We start from the raw sequence: 11,690 nt of genomic DNA, 5'->3' as shown, positions 1-11,690 counted from the left end.
GGACCCGTACCCCAGTGAGAGTCAGTGTGTGTGGGACCCATACCCCAGTGAGAGTCAGTGTGTGTGGGACCCGTACCCCAGTGAGAGTCAGTGTGTGTGGGACCCGTACCCCAGTGAGAGTCAGTGTGTGTGGAACCCGTACCCCAGTGAGAGTCAGTGTGTGCGGGACCCGTACCCCAGTGAGAGTCAGTGTGTGTGGAACCCGTACCCCAGTGAGAGGCAGTGTGTGTGGAACCCTAACCCCAGTGAGAGTCAGTGTGTGTGGGACCCGTACCCCAGTGAGAGTCAGTGTGTGTGGGACCCGTACCCCAGTGAGAGTCAGTGTGTGTGGGACCTGTATAAGGTTATGAAAGTTGAGATGTCTTGCTATAACTGTTATGAGACCAGTACCAGGTCAGCTGCGATCCTATGGAATAGCAGAGTTGAGTTGAGGGGCTGAGTGGCCACCTCCCTGCTCACATTAGTGAGCAGAAACATACTCCACATTATTCTGAGGGGCAGGTGCGATCTGCTCATCGCCAAAAAGGATTACCTGCTGAAATATTGCAATTCTGATTATGAAATGGTGCTATGCATGAATTGGCTTTCAGATTTACTGCACTGTAACTGTGATCCCACTGTACTAGCAGGAAGGCACCCTGGAACTTCTTCAGGTGGGGAGAGGCACTGCAGAATTTTTAAAAAATCTTTAAGAGGTTGCGGCTTTGCTGGCCGGGTCAGCATTTGCTGCCCATCCCGGATTGCCCTTGAGAAGGTGGTGGTGAGCTGCCTTCTTGGACCGCTGCAGTCCGTGTGGTGTAGGTACACCCACAGTGCTGTTAGGGAGTGAGTTCCAGGATTTTGCCCCAGCGACAGTGAAGGAACGGCCGATATATTTCCAAACCAGGGTGGTGAGGGACTTGGAGGGGAACCTCCAAGTGGTGGGGTTCCCAGGTATCTGCTGCTCTTGTCCTTCTAGATGGCAGTGGTCGTGCGTTTGGAAGGTGCTGCCGAAGGGGCCTTGGTGAGTCCCTGCAGTGCATCTTGTAGATGGGACACACGGCTGCCACTGTTCGACGGTGATGGAGGGAGTGAATGTTGATGGAAGGGGTGCCGATCAAGTGGCTGCTTTGTCCTGGATGGTGTTGAGCTGCTTGAGTGTTGTTGGAGCTTCACTCATCCAGGCAAGTGGAGAGGATTCCATTACACTCCTGACTTGCGCCTGGTAGATGGTGGACAGGATTTGGGAGTGAGCAGGTGAGTTGCTCACTGCAGGATTCCCAGTCTCTGACCTGCTCTTGTAGCCACAGTATTTATATGGTTGGGTCCACTTCAGTTTCTGATCAATGAAAACCCCCATGATTTAAAAAAAAATACTAAATTTAGAATACTCAAATCTTTTTCCCAATTAAGGGGCAATTTGGCGTGGCCAATCCACCTACCCTGCACATCTTTGGGTTGTGGGGGTGAGACCCACGCAGACGCTGGAGAATGTACAAATTCCACACGGACAGTGACCCAGAGCTGGGATCGAACCCGGGTCCTCGGCGCCGTGAGTCAGCAGTGCTTACCACTGCGCCACCGTGCTGCCTAATAACCCCCAGGATGATGATATTGGGGGATTCAGCGATGGTAATGCCAATGAATGTCAAGGGGAGATGAATACATTCTCTCTTATTGGAGATGGTCATTGCCGGGCACTTGTGTGGCATGAATGTAACTTGCCACTTGTCAGCCCCAAGCCTGGATATTGTCCAGGTCATCCTGCATTTGGACAGCGACCGCTTCAGCGTTTGAGGAGTCGCAAACAGTACTGAACATTGTGCAGTCATCTGAAAGGTTATTGATGAAGCAGCTGAAGATGGTTGGGCCGAGGACACTACCCTGAGGAACTCCTGCAGTGATGTCCTGGAGCTGAGATGACTGACCTCCAACCACCGCAACAATCTTCCTTTCTGCCGGGTATGACTCCAACCAGCAGAGTTTTCCCCGGTTCTCATTAACTCCAGTTTTGCTGGGGCTCCTTGATGCCATATTCGGTCAAATGCTGCCTTGAAGTCAATGGCAGTCACTCTCACCTCTGGAGTTCAGCTCTTTGTCCATGTTTGAACCATGGCTGTCACAAGGTCAGGTGAGTGACCCTGCTGACTCACGACGCCGAGGACCCGGGTTCGATCCCGGCTCTGGGTCACTGTCCGCGTGGTTTGCACATTCTCCCCGTGTCTGCGTGGGTCTCACCCCCACAACCCAAAGATGTGCAGGGGAGGTGAATTGGCCACGCTAAATTGCCCCTTAACGGGAAAAAAATAAAATTGGGTACTCTAAAATACGTGACTCTGGCGGAACACAAATGGGGCGTACATGAGCAGGTTCTTACTAAGTGTCGCTTGTTAGCGCTGTTGATAACTCCTGCCATAACTTTACTCATGATTATGAGTAGACCCAGCACTGGACCGCTCCAGATCAAGGACGGGAAAGAGGCCGGCGGCGGCCAAGGTGCTCAGGGGTTTTATGGATCAGATGGGGGGAGTGGACCCATGGAGGTTTGCAAGACTGCAGGCCAGGGAATTTTCTTTTCTCTCCCACGTACATAAGGCCTACTCCCGGATAGACTTCTTTGTTCTGGGCAGGGCGCTCATCCCGAGAGTGGAGGGGACAGAGTATTCGGCCATAGCCGTTTCAGACCATGCCCCGCACTGGGTGGAAATGGGGCTGGGAGAGGAGAGGGACCAACGCCTGCTGTGGCGGCTGGACGTGGGACTGCTGGCTGATGAGGTGGTGTGTGGGAAGGTGAGGGGGTGCATTGAAAGGTACTTGGAGGCCAACGACAAAGGGGAGGTGCGAGTGGGGGTGGTATGGGAGGCGCTGAAGGCGGTGATCAGGGGAGAGCTGATCTCCATCAGGGCTCATAGGGAGAAGACTGAGGGCATGGAAAGGGAGAGGTTAGTGGGGGAGATCTTGCGAGTGGACAGGAGATATGCAGAGGCCCCGGAGGAAAGATTACTTGGGGAAAGGCGACGGCTCCAGACGGAGTTTGACCTGTTGACCACGGGCAAGGCGGAGGCACAGTGGAGGAAGGCGCGGGGGCGACCTACGAGTACGGGGAAAAGGCTAGTCGGATGCTGGCGCACCAGCTCCGTAAGAGGGCAGCAGCGAGGGAAATAGGGGGAATCAAAGATGGAAGGGGAGCCACGGTTCGAAGTGCAACGAAAATAAATAAGGTATTCAAGGCCTTCTATGAAGAGCTGTACAGATCCCAGCCCCCAGGGGGGGAAGGGGGGTGAGACGATTCCTGGACCAACTGAGGTTCCCGAGGGTGGAGGAGCAGGAGGCGGCTGGTTTGGGGGCACCAATTGGGTTGGAGGAGTTGAGTAAGGGTTTGGGGAGCATGCAGGCGGGGAAGGCCCCGGGGCCAGACGGGTTCCCGGTGGAGTTCTATCGAAAATATGTGGACCTGCTGGCTTCGCTACTAGTGAGGACCTTTAACGAGGCAAGAGAGGAGGGAACCCTGTCCCAGACAATGTCGGAGGCGACAATCTCCTTGATTCTAAAGCGAGACAAGGATCCACTGCAATGTGGATCGTATAGTCCGATTTCGCTCCTCAATGTGGATGCTAAGCTATTGGCAAAAGTGCTGGCCACGAGGATTGAGGACTGTGTCCCGGGGGTGATTCATGAGGACCAAACGGGATTCGTAAAGGGCAGGCAATTAAACACTAACGTGCGGCGGCTCTTAAACGTGATAATGATGACATCGGAGGAGGGAGAGGCGGAGATAGTGGCAGCTATGGACGGGGAAAAAGCCTTTGACCGAGTAGAGTGGGAGTACCTCTGGGAGGTATTGCGCAGGTTTGGGTTCGGGGGAGGGTTTATCAGATGGGTTAAGCTCCTTTACAGAGCCCCGGTGGCGAGTGTAGTGATGAACCGGCGGAGGTCGAAGTACTTTCGGCTGTACCGAGGGACGAGGCAGGGGTGCCCCCTGTCCCCCCTGTTGTTTGCATTGGCGATCAAACCCTTGGCCATATCACTTAGGGAGTCTAATAAATGGAGGGGGATAGTCCGCGGGGGAGAAGAGCACCGGGTGCCGCTATACGCAGATGACCTGCTGCTATATGTGGCGGACCCAATGGAGGGGATGGTGGAGGTCATGCAGACTCTGAGGGAGTTTGGGGAGTTCTCGGGCTATAAGCTCAATGTAGGGAAGAGTGAGCTCTTTGTATTACAGGCAGGGGACCAAGAAAGAGGGATAGGGGACCTACCGCTGAGGAGGGCGGAGAGGAGTTTTCGGTATCTGGGGATCCAGATAGCCAGGAGTTGGGGGGCCCTACATAAACTGAATTTGACGAGGTTGGTGGAGCAAATGGAGGAGGATTTTAAAAGATGGGACATGCTCCCGCTCTCGTTGGCAGGTAGGCTGCAGTCGGTCAAAATGGTGGTCCTTCCGAGGTTTCTGTTTGTGTTTCAGTGCCTCCCCATCGTGATCAACAAGGGCTTTTTCAAGAGAGCAGGTAGGAGTATTATGGGGTTTGTGTGGGCAAAGAAGACCCCGAGGGTTAGGAGAGGGTTCCTGGAACGCAGTAGGGACCGAGGAGGGTTGGCTTTGCCAAACCTAGGGAGCTACTACTGGGCAGCAAACGTGGCGATGATCCGCAAGTGGGTTATGGAGGGAGAGGGGGCGGCATGGAAGAGGATGGAGATGGCGTCCTATAAAGGAACGAGCCTGGGGGCGTTGGTAATGGCACCGCTGCCGCTCTTGCCGACAAAATACACCACAAGCCCGGTGGTGGCGGCAACACTAAAGATCTGGGGCCAGTGGAGAAGGCACAGGGGTGCAATGGGAGCATCGGTGTGGTCCCCGATCAGGGGTAACCACCGGTTTGTCCCGGGGAAGATGGACGGGGGTTCCAGGGCTGGCATCGGGCGGGGATTAGAAGAATGGGGGACCTGTTCATTGACGGGACATTTGCGAGCCTCGGGGCACTGGAGGTGAAATTTGAGTTACCCCCCGGAAATGCAATTAGATATATGCAGGTGAGGGCTTTTGTGAGGCGACAGGTGAGGGAATTTTCATTGCTCCCGGCACAAGAAGTTCAAGATAGGGTGATCTCGGGGGTATGGGTCGGGGAGGGCAAGGTGTCGGAAATACACCAAGAGATGAAAGAGGGGGAAGCGCTAGTAGAAGCGTTGAAAGGTAAATGGGAGGAGGAGCTGGGGGAGGAGATCGAGGAAGGGTTATGGGCTGACGCCCTGGGTAGGGTTAATTCCTCCTCCTCATGATCCAGGCTGTTTGATACAATTTAAGGTGGTTCACAGAGCGCACTTGACGGGGCGAGGCTGAGTAGGTTCTTTGGGGTAGAGGATAGATGTGAAAGATGTTCAGGGAGCCCGGCGAACCATGTCCATTTGTTTTGGTCATGCCCGGCATTGGAGGGGTTCTGGAGAGGAGTGGCGGGAGCAATATCCCAGGTGGTGAAAGTCCGGGTCAAGCCAAGCTGGGGGCTAGCAATATTTGGAGTAGTGGATGAGCCGCGAGTGCAGGAGGCGAAAGAGGCCGGAATTCTGGCCTTTGCGTCCCTAGTAGCCCGGCAAAGGATCTTGCTAATGTGGAAGGAGGCGAAGCCCCCTAGCCTGGAGGCCTGGATAAACGACATGGCGGGGTTCATAAAATTGGAGAGGATTAAGTTTGCTTTAAGAGGGTCTGCGCAGGGGTTCTACAGGCGGTGGCAACCGTTCCTAGAATATCTCGCGGAGTGTTAGATGAAGGTTGGTCAGCAGCAGCAGCAACCCTGGGGGGGGGGCGGGGGGACAAGAGATTGTTTGAGGGGATGGATGAGCGGGAGATAGCATGGAGGGTGGGGAGAAATGGCACGTGCGGCCAAGAGCCAGTGTATAAAGCTATGTAAATATACCATCTTGCCATGTATATAGCTTGCTCAGTGTGATTTTGCATTATTTTGTTACGGGGGAGGGTTATTGTTTGTAAGGGGAAAAATTGTGTTGTTAAAAAAACTAATAAAAATATTTATTTAAAAAAATGATTGTGAGTAGACTGATTGGCCAGTAATTGGCTGGGTTGGATTTTGTTTTTGTACAGGATACACCTGGGCAATTATCCACATTGCCGGGTAGATGCCAGTGTTGTAGCTATACTGGAACAGCTTGGCTCGGGGTGCGGCAAGTTCTGGAGCACAAATCTTCAGTACTATTGGCAGAATATTGTCAGGATCCCTAGCCTTTGCAGTATACAGTGCCTTTAGCCGTTTCTCAATATCACGTGGAGTGAATCGAATTAGCTGAAGACAGACATCTGTGATGCTGGGGACCTCTGGAGGAGACCGAGATGGATCATCCAGTCGGCACTTCTGGCTGAAGATTGTTGCAAATGCCTCTGCCATGATTTTAGCACAGTTGTGCTGGGTTCCTCCTTCATTGAGGATGGGAATATTTGTGGAGCCTCCTCCTCCAGTGAGCTGTTTAATTGTCCACCACCATTCACGGCTGGATGTGGCAGGACTGCAGAACTTCGATCAGATGTGTTCACTGTGGAATCGCTTAGCTCTGTCTATTACTTGCTGTTTATGCTGTTTGGCACACAAGTAGTCCTGTGTTGTAGCTTCACCAGGTTGACATCTCATTTTTTGGTATGCCTGTTTCTCCTGGCACGCTCTCCTGCACTCTTTATTGAACCAGAGTTGATCCCCTGGCTTGGTGGTAATGGGGGAGTGGGGGATATGCCGGTCCATGAGATTACAGATGGTGGTTGAATACAATTCTGCTGCTGCTGATGGGCCCACAGCGCCTTGTGGATGCCCAGTCATGAGCGACTGAATCTGATCGAACTCAATCCCACTTCGCATGGAGGTAGTGCCACCCAACACGATGGTGGGGGGGGGGGGGGGGGGGGGGGGGGGGGTGGTAATCGCCAATGTGAAGATGGGACTTTGTCTCCACTTGGACTGTGCGGTGGTCACTCCTTCCGATACGGTCATGGACAGACGCATCTGTGACAGGCTGATTGGGGAGAACGAGTTCATGTATGTTTGTCCCTCTAGATTTGTTCCCTCACCAGCTGCTGCACCTTGGTGATGAGACAATGAAGATTCCCCACCCTCAATATTTCTTCCAAACGGTGTTCAACGTGGAGGAGCACTGATTCATCAGCTGAGGGAGGGCCGTTCTCAGGTATCAGTGCCCATATGGCATTAAAAAGTCAAGGGTCAATGTTTGAGGACTCCCGGAGCAACTCCCTCCCGACTGTATACCCACTGTGCCGCCCGCCCCCTCTGCTGGGTCCGTCCTGCCGGTGAGACAGGACATTCCCAGGGATGATGGTGTCCGGGACATTGTCTGTAAGGTGTGATTCTGTGGCGATGACCAGTCAGTGAGAGTTTGGCACAAGCCCCCTGGTTAGTGTTAGTAAGGAGGATGTTGCAACGTCGGCAGGGCTGGGTTTGCCACTGGTTTGCGATGCCGGGGACGATGCCGGGGTCGATGTCTACGACGATGCCGGCTGCTCCATCCCGATCCATTCCCCGCGCCGGCGGTTTGTCACCAGGCGAGGGGCCGTGGCTGCGGTCCAGTGTGGGCCCGAGCTGACCAGCTCACAATGACTCCCTTCCCTAAAGGACACCAGTGAACTATATGGGCTTTCACCCAATTGACCCAGAAGGGCTTTTAGTTCCAGATTTATTCATGTAAAGTCCAGAGGCCCTCCCTGCGTCACAGCCCTGTACTGGAGGACCGCGGCCTCCTCCTCCGCTATCCCAGGGTGCCGCGGGCCGCTGCTCCTCCGCTATCCCAGGGTGCCGCGGGCCGCTGCTCCTCCGCCATCCCAGGGTGCCGCGGGAGGCTTAGTTGGGCTGGGTGATTCCTGCGATGTGAAAGCTGAGGCGCCCCGGCCATGGGCAGTGAGCAAAGTGCGGCCCGGGTAAGCGGCGAGGCTCCGGGAGCAGAGCGGGCCCTTGATGGAGGAGCGGAATATCCCGTCCCTCAGCCCCGCCCCCTCCTTCCTCCCGGACCCGCCCCCTCCTCCCTCCCGGACCCGCCCCCTCCTCCCTCCCGGACCCGCCCCCTCCTCCCTCCCGGACCCGCCCCCTCCTCCCTCCCGGACCCGCCCCCTCCTCCCTCCCGGACCCGCCCCCTCCTCCCTCCCGGACCCGCCCCCTCCTCCCTCCCGGACCCGCCCCCTCCTCCCTCCCGGACCCGCCCCTTCTGGCCACGCCCCTACCATTGTGGCCCCTCCACATCCTAGACACGCCCCTACCACCCTGGCCCTTCTGGCCCCGCCCCGTTCCCCCAGCCACGCCCCTACCGGCTTCCTGGCCACGCCCCTCCCCTGGCCCCGCCCCCTGTGTCCAGTTGGCCACACTTCCTGGTCCTTGTCCAGTGTCCCAGTGTAGGGCAGCTTTCCAGTTGCCTTGCCCCTGCTGAACCTGTTTGGATGGGGTTGTGAAAGTCTCCCGGACCTGTCCCCGGCTGCCCTGAGCTCACTTTCTCTCCTCTTCATGTTTCAGGCTGGAGTCCCCATGGGGAGGCGTGCTCCCCTCTGGGAGTGGAAGAGTGTGCTGTCCAGAGCGGGAAGCTCCCTCTCCAGCTGGCACACCTTGGACATGTTCCAAAGAGCCCAGAAGAAGGTTCCAGAACCACTGGGTCTCTCCAAGAAGCGAGTGCCCTCCAACAATTCCAGGAACACAGGATGGCCATTCCCCCAGTTCATTGCTCTCTTCTTTCCTGTGTTCCCCTATCGTTCAAGGCAGGTGCTGCAGGAATTCCAGGTACCTGCTCAGAAAGATTTCAACCCTTCCCTCAGCTTCTGCTATCGTTCAATAACCATGTTTACATGAGGATGCATTGAAAAGACTTTATCTTTTTGTACAGGAAAAACTCTGCTCTCAGCACCTGTCTGTATATTATTTGAACAAAACTGCTTGGGTAAAATTCCTTTTGACATGATTTTTAGTAACATTTTCAGGTTTCCCCTTGTTCTCCGAGGTTCCTGGGGTCTGTGTTCAGTGTTGTTAACTCTTTCCTTCTCGAACATCAGTATGTCAGTCACTGTCCCAGAGAGACCGTTACATTTTTCTGGTGTGATTGAAACAACAGACATTGGGAGTGGGCACAATGATTATTTACAGTGATGAACCCATTTTCAACTAATAATAACCATACAAGTTTACAATTCTTAAATACATAAACAGCTACTTGTTAATGGAAAAAAATTAGAGAATTACACGGAGAGTTATACGTTTGCATTTGCCTCATTTAGTCTGTGGGACAGCTATCCCAGTTCTGGCACAAGTTCCCAGATGTATTTCAGTGGCCTCTAGTACTAGATTCTCCCACAAGACAAAGCATTCTCCCCACATCGACCCTGTAATCTTAAGTTTCTATTCTAAACAGCAGATACAAGCTTAGTCTGTCCAATCTTTCCTCTTAAGAGAACCAGCCCATTCGAGTGAACCTCTGAACCGCTTCCAACGCATTTACATCCTTCCTTAAATAAGGAGCCTGCGCTGTGCACAATACTCCAGATGTGATCTCACCGATGCCCTGTATAACTGAGGCACAATCTCCCGAGTTTTATATTCAATTCCCCTTGCCATAAGTGATAACACCCTATTAGCATTCCCAATTACTTGCTGTACCTGCCTTCTGTGATTGCAGCACTCGGACCCCTAGATCCCTCTGCATCTCGGAGCTCAGCAATCTCTCACCTTTTAGGAAATGATTTGTTTTTACCCTGCCAAAACTTCCCACATATTCTGTTTGCCAGGGCTTTTGCCCACTCACTTAGCCTATCGATGTCCCTTTTGTGGTAGTCTGTGTAGAGGTATTATGGTACCTGGTAATGCTGGAACACCATTGGTAGATAGTGTATGTTTCCTATTGGTCAAGCTGTATGGTAGCTCCGCCCTGCAAGGCGGGGTATAAGAGCCCGTGCCGCCCCAGCAGCCTTCATTCTGTACCTGAGCTGCTGGGGGAAACATCTAGCTTATTCAAGCCTTCAGTTGGACTACAACCTCGCTTTAGTGGTCATTGATCGTGCATCAATTTAATAAGCTAGATTTAAAAGGATGGAGCTCCGAATCAAGCCGGAGTGTCTGCAACTCTGCCCCCACGCGGCGAACCCAGCGGCAATCTTCAAGCACTGGCTGGCGTGATGTTAAGGATATCTCAGAATGGCCGAAAACACACCCACGGGAGAACAGAAACTGCAAGTCCTGCACTCGAGGGTGAGCCCGGAAATTTACACCCTCATCGAGGATGCGGAAGACTTCGATGCAGAAATAGAGCTGCTAAAAGGACATGATATTCGCCAGGTAAACCAGGTCTACGCCCGACATCTGCTAGCAACGAGGCGACAAATCCCTGGGGAATCGCTGGAAGAATTCTACCGTGCGCTCCTGGTGTTGGGGAGAAACTGCAGCTGCCCGCAAGTTTCGGCGAGCGACCACACCGAACTCTTGATCCGGGACGCTTTCGTTGCAGGTATGCTGTCCTCCCAAATCCGCCAGTGATTGCTGGAAAAAGACACCCTAGGCCTCAAGACGGCATGGGCCCTTGCAGGCTCCCTGGATGTGGCCTCCAGAAACGCCCGCGCTTACGTTCCCGACCGCACGGCAGCCCCCTGGGCAGCGTGGAACCCCCCACCGCCCGCGGCCGACCCCGAGACATCCCCCATTCCCCCACAAGCTTGTGCTGCAAGGCTGCCTGTCAACCCCGGGGGGCCCCCGCTGCTACTTTTGTGGGCAGGCCAAAGACCCCCGGCAGCGCTACCCGGCCTGCGCATCCACCTGCAAGAGATGCGGTAAAAAGGGCCACTTTGTGGGGGTATGCCAGGCCTGTGCGGTCGCCGCGGTCTCCAGCGGCGAATGCGGACCGCCACCACAAACCTCTCCACAGTCCCCGTGCGGCCAGCGGGCGCCGCCATCTTCCTACTCCAGGGCCCCGGGCGCCGCCATCTTGTCCCGCTCGATGGATGTGTCCTTGCCACGTTCGATGGATGGGCGCCGCCATTTTGTGCACCCCCAGCCATATGCGACCAATGGGAGCCGCCATCTTGGATGGACTCCCAGGACCCCAGCTCGGCTGACTGCACACCGCCCGAAGAGAATACTCAACTGCCGCGATTAGCCTCGGTGACCCTGGCTCAGTCCCGGCCTCGAACACTCAAAGAACAAAGAAATGTACAGCACAGGAACAGGCCCTTCGGCCCTCCAAGCCCGTGCCGACCATGCTGCCCGACTAAACTACAATCTTCTACACTTCCTGGGTCCGTATCCCTCTATTCCCATCCTATTCATGTATTTGTCAAGATGCCCCTTAAATGTCACTATCGTCCCTGCTTCCACCACCTCCTCCGGTAGCGAGTTCCAGGGACCCACTGCCCTCTGCGTAAAAAACTTGCCACGTACATCTACTCTAAACCTTGCCCCTCTCACCTTAAACCTATGCCCCCTAGTAATTGGCCCCTCTACCCTGGGAAAAAGCCTCTGACTATCCACTCTGTCTATGCCCCTCATAATTTTGTATACCTCTATCAGGTCTCCCCTCAACCTCCTTCGTTCCAGTGAGAACAAACCGAGTTTATTCAACCGCTCCTCATAGCTAATGCCCTCCATACCAGGCAACATTCTGGTAAATCTCTTCTGCACCCTCTCTAAAGCCTCCACATCCTTCTGGTAGTGTGGCGACCAGAATTGAACACTATA

At 54.4% G+C, this 11,690-nt stretch overlaps 1 protein-coding gene across 1 annotated transcript in view; it reads left to right on the top strand.

The window, feature by feature from the left end:
* The first annotated feature begins 7,732 nt into the window (after positions 1-7,732).
* The window catches only part of rskrb (ribosomal protein S6 kinase related b), a 34,035-nt gene continuing 30,077 nt past the window's right edge, over positions 7,733-11,690 (top strand). The window contains exons 1-2 of the mRNA XM_072469964.1: positions 7,733-7,906; positions 8,493-8,753. Of these exons, the coding sequence (XP_072326065.1) occupies positions 7,880-7,906; positions 8,493-8,753 (288 nt within the window). The 5' untranslated portion in view covers positions 7,733-7,879. The remainder of the gene's footprint in view (positions 7,907-8,492; positions 8,754-11,690) is intronic.

Source organism: Scyliorhinus torazame, chromosome 12 (genome assembly GCF_047496885.1).
Source record: "Scyliorhinus torazame isolate Kashiwa2021f chromosome 12, sScyTor2.1, whole genome shotgun sequence".
In the NCBI taxonomy this organism is placed as follows: domain Eukaryota; kingdom Metazoa; phylum Chordata; class Chondrichthyes; order Carcharhiniformes; family Scyliorhinidae; genus Scyliorhinus; species Scyliorhinus torazame.
This window is presented reverse-complemented; position numbering and strand designations above follow the sequence as displayed.